The sequence below is a fragment of the Camelus ferus genome, chromosome X (genome assembly GCF_009834535.1).
Source record: "Camelus ferus isolate YT-003-E chromosome X, BCGSAC_Cfer_1.0, whole genome shotgun sequence".
In the NCBI taxonomy this organism is placed as follows: Eukaryota; Metazoa; Chordata; class Mammalia; order Artiodactyla; family Camelidae; genus Camelus; species Camelus ferus.
The window spans coordinates 52,446,903-52,466,912 of record NC_045732.1 but is presented as its reverse complement, the minus strand read 5'-3'; the positions used below and the strand labels follow the sequence as shown (position 1 = coordinate 52,466,912).

At 33.0% G+C, this 20,010-nt stretch overlaps 1 protein-coding gene across 1 annotated transcript; it reads left to right on the top strand.

The window, feature by feature from the left end:
* The first annotated feature begins 4,754 nt into the window (after positions 1 to 4,754).
* TENT5D (terminal nucleotidyltransferase 5D) lies at positions 4,755 to 5,927 on the top strand. The gene has a single exon (XM_006195554.2). The coding sequence runs from the start codon at positions 4,755 to 4,757 to the stop codon at positions 5,925 to 5,927; it is 1,173 nt and encodes a 390-aa protein (XP_006195616.1).
* Positions 5,928 to 20,010: the final 14,083 nt, after the last annotated feature.

Genomic DNA, 20,010 nt, shown 5'->3' with positions numbered 1-20,010 from the left:
TATTCTAAAGGATAGTCTTGCTGGATATAGTATCCTAGGTTGCAGCCTCTTCTCATTCAGTACTTAAACTATATCTCAACTCTCCCTTCTGGCTTGCAATGTTTGTGTTGAGAAATTAGTTAAAAGCCTTATGGGGGTTCCCTTGTAAATAACTCTTTGTTTACTCTTGCTTCCTTTAGAATAATTTCTTTATCTTTAACTTTGTCCATCTTAATTATAATATGTCTAGGTGTAGGTCTATTTGTATTCTTCTTGTTTGAGACCCTCTGTGCTTCCTGTATTTGGATATCTGATTCCTTATTTAGTTTGTGAAGTTTTCATTCACGATTTCTTCAAATACCCTTTCAATCCCCTTTTCTCTTTCTTCTCCTTTTGGGACCTTTATTATGTGTATATTGGCATGCTTTAGAGTATCCCATAGGCATAGGTCCCTTATATTGCTTTCATTAGTTTTCACTTGATTTTCTGTCTGTTGTTTTGATTGGGTGATTTCTGTCATCTTGCCTTTTAAGTCACTTATTTGTTCGTCTGCATTATCTAGTCTGCTTTTGATTGCCTTTAGCTTGGTTCTTATCTTGGCCATTAAGTTTTCTGTTTTTAATTGGCTCCTTTTTATGGTTTCTATTTCGTTTTTATAGTATTCTGCATTTTAATTCATATTCTCTTATTTCCTTCAGTTCTTTTATCATCCTCTCTTTGAAGTCATGGTCTAGTAATCTGTCAAGGTCTATTTTATTGATCATTCTTTCAGGGGACTTCTCTTGTTCTTTTAATTGGGGGCCTCTGCTTCTTCATTTTACTGATATCTCTCTGGCTGTACGGATTAAGGAGTATCAATGATCTACTGTGATCTTTTTTTAAACATTTTTATTGAGTTATAGTCATTTTACAATGTTGTGTCAATTTCCAGTGTAGAGCACAGTTTTTCAGTTATACATGAACATACATATATTCATTGTCACTTTTTTTTTCACTGTGAGCTACCATAAGATCTTGTATATATTTTCCTGTGATCTTGAAGGGCTGTTTTGTTTTGTTTTATTAAGAGGATGTATTCCTGTGTAGACTCTGCACATCTAAATTTTGTCACAAGGTCTGTTTTTTGTATAGATGGTTGCCACATCTTTCTTTTGTGTGCGTTGGCTTTTATCCCTTTGATTGGGGGTGTGGCTGGTGTTGTGGTGATCAGAGCCTGCCCTGGTTGTTGAACAGGGCTTCCTTTTTGTTCCATGGTTGTCACAGCCCTGACAGGGGCCATGTCTGTTCTCCTTTTGTTGGAATGGAGGCTTCTAGACCCATTTTTGAGCTTTGATTGGAGCACTTGAAATATTCTTTGTTGATGCTGTCCTTGTCCCTGCATTAGCTGTGGGAATGTCAGTACTCTGCTTTGGTGTCCCCCAGGTTCTGTGCCCTCAGAGCTACCTGTGCAGATCCGCCAATGTCAGGCACTTGGGTCTATTGCCGTGATCTTGCAGTCATGCATCTGGATCCACAGTGCACAACCTGGTCAGTGCCATCCCCAGCACCGTGACCATGTATGGTCATCAGGTCCGCTGAAAACTCTGCACCTACACTACCCCCCACTGTGTGCCAGAACTGTGCTCCTTGCTTGTCTTAGAGGCACGGGTCCAAAAAAAGCACCTGTGGAGCAAATTGATCCCCTCTGCCTTGGGCTGAAAACACATCTCAGTCCCACCTATGAAGTTGCAGAGCCCTTGGGTATGGATTCAGGTTCCAACCCCACCTCCTCCTGGGAGCTGTGCACCAGGGAATGTAGTGGCTATGGCAGAGCCCCGCCTCTCTTCTCATGAAAACGTGTCAGCATTGGTGCCATGGGCCTGTGGAAACAGTGGCTATGGCCCAGCTGTGTTGTGCCCTTCCCCACAAAGCACACCAGCAGTGTTGCTTTTTTTATGGGAGACTCAGGCTGTTCTTTCTGTATACACTCCCAGTCACTTCCCACAGCACACTCCAGCCCCATGAGACTGTCTCTGCACAGTCAGCCCCAGCCCTCTGCCCAGGCTCAGACAGCTAGTTCCTGCCTACCCCTGCCAGCTCACATCTAGGGCTGTGGATGATAGGGACCCTTTGTGCTGATTTCTCTCAGTCATGTTGGCCAAGCAGCTGCTGTGCACTCCTCTGAGCCTTGAAGGTTCCTCCTCCATCGCTACTGACCTCTCCATTGGAGAGGGGGCATCCCAGTGTAAAAGCACTATTCCTTCTTTGCCACTCCCTGCACATGGGACAGGTCCTGCACTAATTTCCTTTTTCTTCTTTTTTTTTTCTCCTACTAGATTTGGTGAGGAATCTTGTCTTTTGAAATAGACAATGTTCTATCAAAGTTCAGCAGGTGTTCTGAGTGAATGGGTGGGTCTGTGAATGTCTCTCTTGATGTATTCGTGGGAGAGGGTGAACTAAGAACATCCTTCTACTCCACCATCTTGGCACCCTATATATGTTTATTTTTTTAAAGCTCTCCAGACAATTCTGATGACCACAAAGTTTGGGTGTCATTAACATAAGTAATCAAGGACAACTAATGAGTTGCATAATTTTTCCTAAACCATTTTCCTACCATAAAATGAAGTTAAAACTTTGGACCTCTTTCTTGTCTTTGCAGGATCTTACTGTGATTCTGTCTGGGAAACAAAATTATGTCCCTTCCCTTCCTCTACTATTTATGATCAGATCCAAGATATAAAGCAAGACTTACAATTTCTTAATTTGAAAGACTCCTTTTTGATAAAGGACTCCTGATGTTAATAGTTAACTTAGTCATCTCTTTGGGTTGTTTAGTTACACAGAAAGGTCCTGGAAACTTCTGTATGGAAAAGAATTTGGTAATTTCAATAATGTCAATGTACCAATGGAAATTATCTTTATTTTCAAATCGTTAGTGATTAGCGGTATAGATTAAATGGGGATTATAGCCCGAGGATTAGACCATTGAATTTTTAACTTTTAACTAGTATTGACACAGGAAATTTTCCATTAAGGGAAATTTCCATTTGCAAAATAAATTTGCATATTAAAAAGGAATTTGGGAACTTTCCCTGTATTACATAAATGACTGAGCTCCCTAAATCCTTAACATGAAGCCAGCCAATGAATTATTATGAATTATTATTTTCCCAGATCAAGAATTTAAGGGTAACAAACTTTGTTAGTGTCAACTAATTTAGTAATAATTCCAGGAAAATAAATTAGAAAATAGGCATGCCAGTTCTTACTGCATATTCTGTCCTTCAGGTAGCATTTTGGTCTTTCCATTGCCCTAAGGACACTATACAGATAATTTCACTTAATGGATGAATTTATTTAGCTCATTCATGTTTAAAGATTGATTTGGATATTGACATAACTGATAAACCTGTGTGAACATTAGCAATTTATGTGGCTTAAAATGAAACACACAACACATTATATGGGCCATTTTCTCACATAATAAAGATAAATACTCTTTAATTCATATTCATGGAGATTTCATATGGAGAAACAGAATAGGTTTAGTCTTATTTTCTTACTGACACAGATCTGCCATTACTTAGTTAGCCTTTTACAAAATGCTTGAACTGTCAAAGTTGGTTCTACAGATGTGAAATAAGATGATTCTATTTTCTCTAGTTCTACTAAGGAAATATACTACACTAGATTCTAAATATTTCAGTTCTGTTCTAATGGCTCCCTAGTTAGGCAAGATATGAATACTGTCTATAAAAATCTGTCTTAAGCTTTATATAATTTTTATTTCTGAAATTCAGGAAAGAATGCCTAAACCCAAAGCTACATTTGTAATGAACTTTATTTACTAGATTTATTGCTTAAATAGCTTAATAGAATATTTGAAGATCCATGTAATAACTGTAACTGTACTAATTATATAATAATTTAATTATATTTATAGTGTTTATAATTTTAACTTCCTAATATCTCCCAACTAAAATTTTCTGAGCATATCATATTGCACATCTGCAGAAAACACTTTTTTAAAACTCAAGAATATTATGCTTTTGTATATTCTTGCTCTCATTTTGGAGACAAACTTAGTAATCTCATTTGTTTTTTATTTAAAATGACATTCATTATTTCCTTCAACCAGCATTTCTTTAAGGGCTAGTGGGCACATAGAAGAGATGTTGCATTGTGTTCTCATCCTCAAGCAATTCAAGGAATTCATACTCTAATAATAGACTTCAGTAATATTCTTTCAAATGAGAGCAGTAATATATATGAAACTAAATAATAGAATGCTGTGATATTTTTGGATTAAATATGTTATATATTGCTTTTAAACATTATTCTGTTCAGTCTGTTGGGTCTAACCGACACAAACATGCCAACTGAGCTTACTTTAAATTCATGGCAGTTCACCTCAATTATGTACCATGATCATCTCATGAACAATATTTATACCACCAAATACATTTTTCATAGTATTTATATGAAGAAAGGTTGAGAAAGGCACCATTTCACATTAAAAATAATTATAACTGTAACAAAGCTCTGAGAATGTCTGCTTGCATGCACCAATCAATCTAACAATTTTGACGTAATCATAGTGGCTTTTATTTCACTTACAGATTTCAACACAATTAGATACATTGATAATTTACTTTCTAGTACTAGTTTGATTTATGTTGAGGGTAAGTCTATTTTTAACTTTTTCATATGCTTTAGCTATAACATTGATTTCAAGATGCTAATATGTCTTCTTAATATTTTGCTTGCTTTCTAGTTGATCTACTGACTTCATAATGTCTGAAATCAGATTCGGCAGTCTCACTTGGGATCAAGTTATGACACTCAATCAAGTGTTAGATGAAGTAATTCCAGTTCATGGAAGGGGGAATTTCCCTACATTGGAGGTAAAACCAAAAGATATTATTCATGTTGTGAAAGATCAACTGATAGAGCAAGGAATTACTGTCAAAAATACCCGATTGAATGGTTCCACAGCAAGTTACATACTTGCAAGTCACAATGGAATCAGCTATAAGGATCTGGATATTATTTTTGTCGTTGAACTACCAAGTGATCAAGAATTTCAGGTTGTTAAGGATGCAGTTCTAGGTTGTCTACTTGACTTTTTGCCAAAAGGTGTAAAAAAGGAAAAGATCACCCTAAAAATTATGAAAAATGCTTATGTGCAGAAGATGGTCAAAGTTTGCAACAAGCATGATCGTTGGAGTCTAATCTCTCTTTCAAATAATACTGGGAAGAATGTAGAGCTAAAATTTGTGAATTCACTCAGAAGACAATTTGAATTTAGTGTCGACTCCTTTCAAATTGTCTTGGATCCCATGTTAGACTTTTATAGTGACAAAAATGGTAAACTAACCAAAGAAATCTGTCCTGCTGTGGTGGCTGAAAGCATGTATGGAAACTTCCAGGAAGCAATGACACATTTGCAGTACAAGCTTATATCTACCAGGAAACCTGAAGAAATTAGAGGCGGTGGCCTTCTGAAGTACAGCAACTTGCTAGTTCGTGATTTTAAGCCAGCTTGTGAAGCAGAAATCAAGACCCTGGAACGTTATATGTGTTCTAGATTCTTCATTGATTTTCCTGATGTAGCAGAACAGCAAAAGAAGATTGAATCATACCTCCGCAACCATTTCATAGGTGAAGAAAAGAGCAAGTATGACTACCTCATGACCTTGCATGGAGTTGTGAATGAAAGCACTGTTTGCCTCATGGGTCGTGAAAGAAGACAGACTCTCAATATGATCAGCCTTATGGCTTTAAAGGTACTTGGAGAACAGAATATCTTACCCAATGCAGACAATGTAACTTGCTTTTATCAGCCTGCTCCATACTTTGCTGCTGAGGGAGGGTACCCTACTTATTATGTAACATCTGGACCACCACCAGTTTTCTTTCAGCCATACCACCCACTGCATTTTCATGTGCCAAATGGTATGATTTAAAAATAACACAGTGGAAACTTTGCTTTAATTAAACACCTCTTAAAAACAAGTTTCCAAAATTCCATAAAATTTAAGATCCATTTTTGTGCAGTTACCAACTAATTTCCATCAATTATAGCTTAAACCATCATAGTAAATACAATATCATCTGTAAAGTGACCTCTTTAAATAATATTCAAATGTTACAGATTAGCTATAATAACTTTCAAATGTTGTAGACCAATTAAAATGATTTTCAGATCTGACTGATTACTTATGACTTTCAGATTTGCTGGGACAAATACATTAGAGATGCCTGCATCTTTGATTAAAATGTAAAAGAACAGATTCATGTTTTAAAATCCAGAGGTGCAGTAAAGACAAGTGCCAGCATATTTATAGTCAATCAATTCCTTTGTTACCTTCACTTCATTTTTTTTCTAGTGAATAGTACCATCAATGAATTTTCAATACCTAACAAAAATGCCTAATTTCAAAAACAACAGATTCAGAAGACATTAAAATTCTGGACTTTGCAAGCATACATTTTGTTTCCCAATTGAATTGGGCTAGATTCATAATCCTACTATAGTTTGAAGGAGCACCAAACAAATGGTTCTGGAAAACACTGGATATCACTGATTTATCAAGTATCAAATAAGTTAATTTGTAGACCTGAAGAATAATACCATCTAGCTGGACAACCAATTCTGTGACCATTTATACACGTTTCTTTATTTTTTCCCCCAAGCAAGTTGAAAAGAATGAAAATGATCAGCTATGAATGTGAAAGTTTTCTAGCCTCATCTGTTAAAAAGAGACTCTAAATGGCAAGCAAAGGAACAGGAAGAGGTTTTTCATAGTGGCATTTACAATTTTTATGACCGATTTGATCATCATCTTAATATATCTGGAGATGTTCAATATTAGTAAATGAAAATATTTTCATTATTACTAGGTGAAGCTTTTTTTTTTCATTTTGCCCTTACCAAACATCAGTTTTTAACATGACACTCAAGTGCCCCCTCATGTGAATTTTTGCATAACACTATAATTTATTCAACAATTGTAAATGTTCACCAGGTATCTGAATATCTACTCACTACATCAAATATGCTTCTAGCAAATCTGCCCCTGGGATTAAAACAGTATTTTCTTCCTATAATGAAGAAAATAATCCATGACCAATATTATCTGGGATGACAAAAGTAGAACTATCCTGAATGAATATAGATAAGACCATCAGAAAACTTCACTACATTTACTTGCTTCTGACTTTTATGAGTTTCTATCTCAGTTTTTATTGACCATCACAAGGTTTTCCATCACAACATGATCCAACAGGCATATTCTGAGAATTTGTCACTTATAGACTGTGCTTAATGTCTTCTCTGTGTTAAAATATTCAACACAGGAAGTACACCAAAGATAGCATTTTCAAATAACCTATAAGGGGAGGGTATAGCTCAGTGGTAGAGTGTGTGCCTAGCATGCACAGAGGTTATGGGTTTAATACTGGTTACCTCCACCAAAAGTAATAATAAATAAATAGATAAACCTAATAATCCCCCCAATAAAATTAAATCAAATAATCTATATTTCTGAGATGTTTTATACCACAGCACCACTGGCCATCAGTATATTTTTAAAGAACTATATTTAAAATATATATATAAACATATATAAATACTATATATATTTCACAATCCTGAAATTTTAAAACATTATATAGGTTCACACTTCCTTGCTTGAGACAAATAGAGAATTTATAAATGCTATGTTAAAGAGAAAACTCAGTATTCTATTGATATAATGTATCAGCTAAAAATGATTGATATTTCTGCCCTAAGTATACTCTTTAGTTTTCAGTTAATGAGAATGCTTGTACATAAAACTGAAGGATTATATGCTATATGAACAGTACCAAAAATTGTTCCAAAATGTAAAGGGAAAGTATTTAATAATAAAATAACTATGATAGAGTTATGAATCACAGGTAAAGGTTCAGTATTTTCCAGAGTAGCATTTTATGTTGAATAACATAATTTTGAAGCTATTTGGAAATGTCTTATCACCCATGTACTCCCTTAGCTTCCTCTGGTCCTACTGAGAATTTGAACTTCTTTCCTAAAAAGTAAATTCCCTATGGTATTCCTCTAAAGCTTTAAATCCTACTGTAAGAATGGCCTGAAAGCTACATGTTTCTTCCTAGCATGTCAAACATATATTTCCATTATAGTGAAAAGGATCAAAATTGTCATTTAGAAAGCTCAGATTTTTCTCAAGAGAACCCAAATTTGTCGAAGAGAATGGTATCACTAAAGAGAAGGCTACAGCTTTATCTCTTATGACTTTCTTTCTGTAGATACCATCACCAAGCCAGGCTGTGCTTTGCTCCCAACCAACTGAAAAAATATCTATCTTCAGTAGTGTATGAGTATCTCTTGAAGCTTAGGCTAGTTGCCTTGAGAAGCAGTATTATCTCATTGTGTTCATTAGGATAATAAACGGAAACATTTTTCTATAAAGAAATGAGCTACTCTTTTAGCCTAAAGGAGTTAATAGAATTTAGTTTAAAAATACAACTCTATAAGCACATATCATTCTATTACAAGAGAGAAATGGCATTGTCTTTCCCTATTTATTTTATAAAAATCCAAGACTGAGTCTTGGCTCAGTGGTTTTCTTTTTCCCTCTAGAAACCTAACCGAAGTCAAAAAAGAAAACCGTTTTGATATACTTTCAGCATTCATATCAGTGAAACATATTTAGTGTCAGTTATTGGTACATATTTTTTAAACTAAAATATTCTTGCATTTTAAAAATATTCACACATTATTAAAGGTCTACTAGGAAAGTATTTGTAACTTTTAAATTCAGAGATATTGTAAAAGTGATTGATGTCCAGTGTAGTCAAGTCAAAAGAAGTTGAAGAGAAGGATTAAGTGGTTGTTTTAAATAAGAGCCCAGCTAAATTCAAGACAAACTATCAAAGCTAGAAAAGTTGTGAATTTCCTTTAAAAACTGGGAAAGCTCTTGGGCCCATATCCCATTTTTTATATTATTTCAGAAACACTCTATTAAATTGCATCCAAACTGAAGAGTTTTAAAAATTGCTCTTTAGAGACATTTTACTTTTAGTCATTGAGGAAAGATAACAATATGAGAAATGAATATCTGATTGAAACTTTTTTTTCCATGTATCTATTATCTGAAAATATTCACCCAACTTTAAAAATATAAATCAAAGTATATAATTGAGAAAATTTTTGAAGTTTCAAAGTTTGTAATGCTTTTCAAAATTATAATGATATATGAGTACAGCAGTTCCATTTACAGAGGATTGTTTTTAGAAATAACTGTAAATTAACATTAAAACAGGGTTGGGAAATATGTGGGACTACAATTTGGTAAACATTCTTATGAAGACTCTTTTAGCAAGGCATAAAACCCAACATTTTACCCTGTTTTGGGATTCATTTGCTTTACCCTTATAAAATAAGTACATTTAATGATGTTTTGTTTTCAGTTCTGCTGTCATTTTAGTGGTTGTATCTTATATACTATAATGTTAAAATGTATGTAGTTAACTGTTAGAAATTATATTGCTGACCCTTTGCTTCATTTTATGAACATTTTTTCAGCATGTATAACTGGAGGCAGCTAATTTGTTAGGATGTCAGTGTATTGCTCTTAAATGTTTTCCCAAGGAAAAAGTTTTCCTTGAATTTTCTGAGTTTGAGCAAAAATATACTGTTTAGAGTGCTTACTATCTAGAAACCAGTTTAACATGTAACAGATGATCTTTAAGTTCAACACATTGCACCTTTTGTTTTGCTTTGTTTTAATATAGGGAAATGTGAAGTTACTTTTCACACAATTGTTGTGTCTAAGGTAGTGGCTACCTGGATTGTATTAGTGTTTGAAACAGCAACAGAAATCCCTTTTTGTTTAGATGTAGCCCTTGAAAGAGCGACAGAAAAGTTATAGATTACTTTGTTGTATATGTACTTTTTATGACTCTTCAAAAAATCCAAACTCCCTATTCTATAAAAGGAATACCATTTAGCTATACCTCTCAGTGCTGCAGGGTCAAGACATTAACCTCTGTAAACGCATAAGTGGCTTTTCCAAGAGGGAAATGTCTTGAGAGGGCCCTTTATGCAAAATTTTCTCTTATGACTCCAAATTAAAAGTGATGGATTGAATAACCCTGTTAAATCCAATTCAAGTACTTTCATGATGATTTATGAAAATTCACTTTTTATACATTCTAGACTGGCGATAGCATTTCAACTATTCTTTAAAATTCTAAAAAGTAGTCCATTTACCTTATAATAAGGTATGACCAAGTTACACTTGGTCCTTTGGCTCAACTAGAGAACCCAGAAGATTGAATTCTTGTTTTAGCATTGATACAGCCTTGGAGATATCAGTGGAGGAGATTGGTTGCCATGAAAGTGACAGTAGATACTGGTATGAGTGTTCACACTATCTTATTCAACAATTTCATTTTTATCACAAAACAACATTAAAAATAATTTTCTATATATAATGTGGCTACAATCCCAAATGAAAAAATAATAAAGATATTGTAATATCTTCAATTGTAAAACCAGAGTTAAAAAAGGAGTTTCATATATTTGCAGTAGTCACTTCTAAAATGTTTCTTTAAAATAAAAATCAGTGGTAGATAGCCACTGACATCTAAAATTTCCATTAAAAAAATTTTTTTACAAATGTTCACCTCTCCACAATAAACTTGAATGGTCAGCCCAAACATAGATTAGTGGATATTTTAATCAAGAGGAGTAAAAATAATGTTCTCTAAGCCTTACATGTGACATATTTGAACAAAATGATTTCTACAGAAATTATTTTCTTTATGGTTTTGGGAGTTTTGTAGGGTAGCTTTGGAACACTTAAGACTAAATGCCTTCAAAAAACAATGGTTTCTCAAGTAGTGAACTCCAAATAACTATTGTCTTAATTGTAACTCTTTCAGATTTATTATCAGGTAAAATGCTTTCAGAGAGTGTCAGTAGATTAAAAAATGTAAATTATAATGTTTTTAAGGTGAAAAATCTACTTCTTTTAAAAGCACCTAAATACATTTTTAAAATAAAAGACATCATCTTCTACTAGGTAAATAATATATGCACTGAAATAGAACCATGCCAGGAAGGTTATCTGCTTTAGAAATGAAGAGAACTACATCTAATATACTATAAATAGATTTATATGAAATTCAGTAACTGTTTACTTAGTCAAGGAGGGTACCTCTGTAGAAGGGATATACAAATTATAATCTTGACAATTTATAAAAAGGGAACACATAATCCATTTTCCTGAAGAACAAGCTTTCAATTCCTCCAGTTTTTCTTCTACCTTTTTCTTGTTTACTAAAATGGCACCTTTCTGTGCTCACACTGACAAGGTGCAAAAATGAAGTCTAGGGGCAATTTATTACTGTTTATGTTACCAAAAGAGAAAATGACACTATTCCAATTTTAGTTTCTTAGTGAGAGGAGAGCCTGGAAATGTCAGAATTATTCACTCAGGTAGGATTGTGATGGTAGATGGTCCCATTCTAGAGAATAAAGTTTTCATGTGTGCTTTGTGGAGAACCAATTTTAGGATCTCTAATTTTTTAAGGTTTCTCTTAACCAGGCTAGACTAACAACACTTTGATTCAAAGGCCATGATTTTATGGATAAACATTCACTTTTCAGTTCTTTAAGAGCCTGGAATTCTAAGCAACTAAAGTTAATAAATCACTTACATGTTACTGTATCATTCAGAGTTCAGACTGGAATAAATTATGAACTAGATTTTTTAGTAGGAAACAGTCAAAATCATTTTAAACATTGTTATGTGCTCTTGTATAATACTTGGGAATTTTTTAAAGTTAGGTAAGTTGCATTTCTAGTTTTAATTAGTACATATAAAAATGATAAGTTAAACCAACTAAACTGTTTTAAAACAGTTTATCAATTTAGATTTAATGCATGAAATTATATGTCAAAGTATATAAGCTTACAAAATTTTTAAATTTGTATAGAATTAATGTTAGATTAAAATATAAAACTATTAACGGATTATTGACCTTCATTAATTGCAATGCAGTATCACATATATTGAAAAACTTCAGTATATTTCATGTATCTCACTTAAAAATCTTCTGTTTTCCAACAAATATTGGAACTAACCTGTTGGGTTATCTCAGTTTTCCAAATCTCAATCCATTGTAATTGAATAATATTGTCCTATGGCTATCTTTTCCAATTTATTTTTAAGTTCTCATTTTACAAATGACATGCTAAAACATAGCAAACTCTTACTTGTTCTTTAATAAATATATTCTGCCATTTTAAAACAAATCCTATATACCACTTAAATATATAAATCTACTTTAATCTATAGACTGCTACTAGATTTAAATGAAAAGTAAAGTTCCCTTTGACAGTTTGTGGCTAATTGTTTCATCTCTCACTCCGTGTTTAGATTGATTGAAATCAGTGTTAGTAGCTTCCTTCTAGTTTGATAAGCATGAGCAAGGAGAAAGTTTCTTTAACATTCCTCTGGATGCTAAATGAATGTCTCATCCTGCAAAACAAAGAATGAAGGCAATTATCCAGATAATTCAGACCAGAAACATATCACTAAGCAGTGAACAAGAAAAAGTGGACCTAAATTATTTATGATCCAACCTATTGACTAACTGCATTTATCCCATATAGACCAGACCAAAACTAACTATTGGATATGAAAAAGTCCTACAATACCATTTCACTAGATGTAAAGCAATTCATCCAATAAAGAACAAATTTAAAATTAGAAGATCTGACTTCAAAGCTTAGCAAACAAATTGAATTTATAAGCATTTATCTTAAAGATGTGTTTCAAGTTTCAATTAATCCAAATCCAATTGTTTAGCATTAAAGAAAATATCAGCAAAAGGAATTATAATCACTGATTGGGAAATGAAATAGAAACATATAAATGTAATTACCCAGCACCCAGGAAAATTGCTGATATGATTTCCTATACTGCTTCAAGACAGACATTTTAACATTAAGTAATTTAGCATTTTAGGAAAGCAGTGAATATAAACATAGCTTTATAAATATAAATGTTTTATGTGCCATTTTAGCATTATAGTTCACATCACCAATTTTAATATTTTACTGAAAAAAATTTGAAGTATTCTTTAGAACTTACTGTGTTTCTGTAAATGAAAACTTAAAGTGTATTAATGGAGTGTAAAAGAGATGGCTGAAATGTCCATAATTAAGTGAACTGTGCATCTTTGCTTTCATGTTGACCATGTGTTAACTCAGATTAAATTAATGGTAACTCAGATTAGTTTTTTTTTACCATGTTATTTCTCATTATAAAGTTCTAAGACATGTATGTACTGTTTTAGATAATATATTTTACTGTTGGCAAAAATTTAATGTTATATAAACAATGCAGGGGATTTTTGGTGGAAACTATTTTTAAATGAATTATACCATAATTGTATATTATTGTTTACCTAATATCTTTTATACCTGTTTCATATGCTTTGTCTCATGCTTTTGTACACCTTGTGGGAACAGCACTGTAGAGATTGTTATTAGATTAGATGAAGTTTTGAAATAAAATCACTGCAAAACATGCAGCAAATGTACCAACTCCAAAATGGGTAAATGCTTATTATTTCATACACCACCTAATTAACTATTTGCAGTGTGTTCAAAAAAAGTACTTAGAAGGGAACTTTACTGTAGAATTTGTACAGAGTCCTTATTAATAATGGGAAGGGCCTGGCTTTCAGTATATTACGGCTCTGTATAATTGACTTTTATCATTTATAATAGATTAAACAACAGATAATCCCATTTGCATAGCCTAATTATCTAAATGGTTTATATTCATTCATTCACTTTATAAACTTCATTTGAGTTTACATTGGTAAAATTTACTGATTTTCTCTGCCCACTCAAATAGATGGTACCTACAACACATTGTATAAGAACACAATTGGTATAGAATAGAATGGCAGTATCATTCAAAGAAATGAGTCAAATGATATGACATTGTAGTGAATCCTCCTCCCAACAAACATGCACACACACATAGCATCATTCATTTGGCAAAGCCAGATAGTGTCTCTATTCAGGTCTGTGTATACTGACCACATATCCAAACAATGATCTTAGTGATCACTTTATGGAGTGACAAATAGGTTAGAATACAACACTTATTAGAAGAATAAAGAACAACGGCAAAAAGTGTTCAGGGAGTTGAAATACTACTTGGTATGGTTTGCTTGATATTTCCACAGCTTTAGCAACAGGCTAACATCTCTGTAGAGGATAAAGTATCTTATGCGACATGTAGAGCAATATATCAGTAATGCCATTATGCTAAAAATGGCATATTTTCTCTACATAATGTAAGTTATCAGATGACTAAAGCTTAAACTAAAATAGATTATTACAATTAAAAAAACAGAATGACCCATGGACACAAGACTGCTTTTTAAGCCTTTAATGTGCAAGATTAAGTTGTGCCTTGTCTGGTACAAACTTTACCAGAAGGCATAGATACCTACATATACATACACATAAAAATAGCCAAGTTTAAATTTAGTATAACAAATAGTGATTTAAAAAAAACAAATGCAAGCCAAAAATATTCCTATTGTTGTCTAACAATGTTTTGCTTGTAATGTGGCAGTTAAATCATAGATGACAAAAGCCACCGTTAATTAATGCAGTATATTTTATCAAGCACTGTAACATTATTTTATTATTAAGCATAGAAATGAGATTGGTAGAAATGAAATTCATTTACTTTGGGATCCCTGACAATGATGCCATTAAAGTACTTGAGTATTATGAAATTTCTGATTGAACTTGATGACTGATGTACTTGTCCTCCCCCAACATTATTTCCAATGTTAAAACAAAGTGGTGACACATTATCACTGTGTCTGTTCTCATCCCCGCCCAAATCAGGTGTGGTTCTTAGTAGGAATATCTAAAATTATCTACTTGTATGATTTCTTCAAAGGTGTACTTTGTTCATTTTTTTTCTTAAAATTTTAACAATCTTTTTACATATTTAAAAACAAAATTGTAAAGACATAAAAAGATAGTGAATAGTATTCTATTTCCCATCACTGTTCACATTACATGTTGTCCCTCCCAACTGCTTCCATATTCATCTCTCATATCCTCTGCTACTACAGGCTCTCGATTTCTGAAGTCACAATTATTTGCCATGGAAAGAATTACAATATTAAAATATGATCAAACAGCAAATTGGGTCTCCCATAGAATATACATATACCTGTGAACTGGACTCCACATTCCTTTTAACTCTATTACAGACTCCATCCCCTGACATCTACACACAAGGAATTGTAAATACAGCAGGTACTTTTAATATACATGTCATAGAGGAAAATCACCTATTCAGTTTCAAAAGGAGACTGAAAACTAATACGTGTGATAATAGTCTTAGATTATAGTTAAAATATTTAGTTGAAGCTGATCATTTTTCTAGGCGCACAAGAGATGGGGATAAGACAGTGGCTGAACTGAGAGGCATTATCAACTGAGATTATAGAAAATTGTAAAAAAAAAAAAAAAAAAAAAGGGAGAGAAAACCAGGGAAGTCCTCTGAGAGTAGTTCTATGGGAAGGTAATTATCATATTCTTATAGGTTTCTGTTGCATTAATAGATTCTAAAGGAGACTCAAAAATCACCTGACCAAATTTTGTTTGAGCATGTCTGGGTATCTTCTTTCAAAATTCATTCAAATATCACTATCTCTGAAATGATGACTTCTTTCATCCACTCCAATGCCTCAATGAAATAACTGAACATCCCCATTGGGAAGCATTCAGGGAAACTGTTGATCATGGTTTTATCATTCCCTTCCAAAGATTCAAGCCCCCATGCATTTGAATCTACATCCTAGCAGTCCCCTCCACACTTCACCCACCTCATACATATGTACATCCTGATGTGGTTTCCCCTCCTATAGGCTGCACAATAGATCCCTCCATCAAAATATTAATGCTCCAGTATATCATCTCTTGCCAAGTTAATTCTTTTAACTTTTCTTTGCTTATATGAAATATCCAGGGTGGAGTCAATAAAAATGGTGGAAAAAGGACTTCCAAAAATTTGATTATTGATAAAAGCAATGAAAAAAATTGTCAGAATTAATCTTTTCAGAACTCTAGAAATTATCCAGAGGCTTACAGCAATGCAAAGAGGAAAACGGCTGAAATCTTATAACAGATGCTTTGTGGCCTTTTTTAACAGACATTTTTTAAGAGCATTTTTAAGTTCACTACAAAGTTGAATGGAAAGTGCAGAGAGCTCCCATATATCACCTGCCTCTACACATGCCCAACCTCCTCCACTGTTAATACCTGCACCAGAGGGATACATGTATTGAAAGCAACGAACTTACATTGACACTATCACCAAGGTTATAATTTATATTAGAGTTCAATCTTGATGATGTAAATTCTATGGGTTTGGAAAATTTAAAAGGCATGTTACCACCATTACAGTATCATAAAGAATAATTTTGCTGCCCTAAAAATCCTCTATACTCTGCCTATTTATCCCTGCTTCCCCTTACTCTCTGGTAACCACTGATTTTTTAACTGTCCCTAGTTTTGCCTTTTCCGGACTGTCTATAGTTGGAATGTTACAGTATGTAGCCTTTTCAGATTGGCTTATTTCACTTAATAATATGTGTTTAAGGTTTCTCCATGTATTTTCATGGATTGATAGCTCATTTCTTTTTAGCACTGAATGATATTCCATTGTCTGTGTGTACCACAGTTTATCCGTTCAATTACTGAAAGACATATTGGTTGTTTCCAAGCTTTGTCAGTTCTGAATAAAGCTGTTATAAATACCTGTGCAGGTTTTTGAGTGGACACACATTTTCAAAATTTTGATTAAATACTAAGGAACATGTTTTTTGGATTGTTTAAGAATATGTTTAGTTTTTTTTTTTTTTGAGAAACTGCCAATCTGTCTTCCAAAGTGGATGTACCATTTTGCATTCCCACAATCACTGAATGTGAGTTCCTGTTGCTCTACATCATAGCCAGCAATTGTTGTCATCAGTGTTTTAGAATTTTGCCATCTTAAATGGTGTGTAGTGATATCTCATTATCATTTTAATCTGAAATTTTCTGTTCAGGACTTGTGCTCATTTTTAAACCAAATTATTTTGTTTTCTTACTGTTGAGTTTTAAGAGTTCTTTTTTTATTTTGAATTACAGTCCTTTATCAGATGCTTTTTTTACAAATACGTTTTCCAAGCCTGTGGCTTGTCGTCTCATTCTCTTGACGGTATCTTTTGCAGAGTAGTTTTTAATTTTAATGAAGTCTAGCTTATCAATTATTTCTTTCATGGATTTTGCATTGGTACCTTTGGTGTTAGATCACCAAACACAAGGCCAGCTAGATTTTCTCCTATGTTGTCTTTTGGGATGTTTATAAGTTGTGTTTTACACTTAGATCTATCAACATTATGAGTTAATTTTTGTGAAGAATGTAAGATCTATGACTAGATTAATTTTTGCTTGTGTTTGTGAAAAGATTTTTCTCCATTGTATTACCTTAGCTCCTTTATCAAAAATAGATTGACTATATTTGTGTGGCCCTACTTCTGGGCTCTCTATTCTGTTTCAGTGATCTATTTATCTGTCCTTTCACCAATACCACACCATCTTGATTAATATAGCTTTATAGTAGGTCTTGAAGATTGGTAGTGACAGTACTCTGACTTTTCTTCTACTTCAAAACTGTGTTGTCTATTCTGGGTCCTTTCCCTCTGCATATAAATATTAAAATCAGTTTATCAATATCCACAAAATTTTTTGCTGGTGTTTTAATTGGGATTGCATTGAATCTGTGGATCAAGTTGACAAGAAGTAACAGCTTGATAACATTGAGTCTTCCTACCCATGAAGATGGAATATCTCTCCATTTTTGTTAGTTCTTTCTTTATTTCTTTCCTCTATTTCATGGCTCTCCTCTTACAAGTCTTAGATATATTTTGTTAGAATTACATCTAAGTATTTCATTTTTAGTGCTAACATAAATGGTATAGTATTTTTAATTTCACTTGTTCATTGCTGGTATATAGAAAAGTGATTAATTTTTATATATGAACCTTCTATCTTTCAATTTTATAATTGCTTAATTCTAGTTTTTTTAATATTGATTCTTTTGAATTTTCTGCATAGACAGTCATCATCTTCAAACAAAGACACATTTATTTTTCCTTCCCATTCTGTGTCTCTTATTTCCTTTTCTTGTCTTATTCCATTAATTAAGAGTTTAATGAGTTTAAAGTAAGATGTTAAGAAACAGGGGTTAGTAGGGGTATTCTTGCCTTATTCCTGATCTTATAAGGGAAGAGTCTAGTTTTTCATCATCAAGTATGATGCTAGCTATAGGTTTTTTGAAGATATTATCAACTGAGGAATCTCCCCTATATTCCTAGTTTACTAAGAGTTTTTATCATGAGTATCTGTTATATATGTCAAATAGTTTTTCTGTATCAATCAATATGATCATTGTCATTTTTTTCTTCTTTAGCCTGTTAGTGTGATGGATAGCATTAATTAACTGTCAAATTTACAACTAACCTTGCATACTTGGAACAAATCCCATTTGGCCATGTTGTATAATTCTTTTCTTTTTAAACATTTTATTGAGGTATGATTGACATACAAAAAATGTATATATTTAATATATACAAAATGATGACTTTGGAGATAAATATACACCCATGAAACAATCACCACAATCTATGCTATAAAAATATCTATCACCTTCAAAATTTTCCTACCACCTTCTTCATTATTATTATTTTAAAATAAGAACTCTTGGACTCAGTCAGGTTTCCTGGGTCTTTCTGATATGTATGTAACATTACACTTTGATTTCCTCTGTTTAAAAAAATGAACTCAACATAACATCTACCCTCTTAGCCAAATTTTAAGTCTACAACAATTATTAACTATAAGCACCATGCTACATAGTAGACTTCTAGTGCTTATTCAAACTTGTATAATTAAAAATGTGTACCATTTGACTAATATCCTCATGTCCTCTTAACCTAGTTTGTAACAACCACCATTCCAGTCTCTGCTTATATTTTTTTCTTTTGTGTGTGTGTGTGTTTCTTTTTCTTTTTTTAACACTGTATTGTAGTATGGTTCCTGTACAGTAAAATACACATATTTCAAATGTACAATTTGATGAATTTTGATAGATGTATACACCAGTGAAACCACTACCACAATCAATATAGCTAACATTTCCATCACTCCCCAAGAGGTGCAATTTTCAAATTCCCAAGTTCTCCCTTCCCACCTCCTTTATCCCTTGATAACCATAAGTTTGTTCTCTATGTGAGTCCATTTCTGTTTTGTAGGTAAGTTTATTTATGTCTACTTCTTTGAGCTTGACTATTTTATATTCTTCATATAAGTGGTATCATGAAGTATTTGTCCTTCTGTGTCTAGCTTATTTCAGCTAACGTAACATCCTCCACATTCATCCATGTTGTCACAGATGTTGAGATTTTCTTCTTTTTTACGGGAGAATAACATTGCATTTTTGATATTTGTTACATTTTCTTTATCCATTCATCAATCAATGGATATTTGGGTTGCTTCCATGTATTGTTTATTGTAAATAATGCTGAAATTAACATGGGAGTTCAGATATCTCTTAGAGATATTGGTTTAAGTACCTTTGGATATAGAACCACGGCTAAGATTTCTGGATCACATGGAGGTTCTGTTTTTACGCTTTTCAGTAACCACCGTACTGTTTTTTATAGTGGCTGCACCAAATTACATTCCCACCAAAAGTGTATAAGGGTCCCCATTTCTACTATCCTCACCAATGCTAGATATTTTTGAAAAAATAATAGCTATCCTAACAGGTGTGAGGTGATAGCTCATTGAGGTTTTGATTTGCAATTCCCTAATAACTTAAAATGTAAAACATACACCTGTTGGCCATTTTTAAATCTTCTTTGGAGAAACGTCTATTCAAGTCCTTT

Coding starts and splice junctions, on each gene's coding strand:
- TENT5D (XM_006195554.2), top strand. CDS start 4,755: ATGTCTGAAATCAGATTCGGCAGTCTCACTTGGGATCAAGTTATGACA.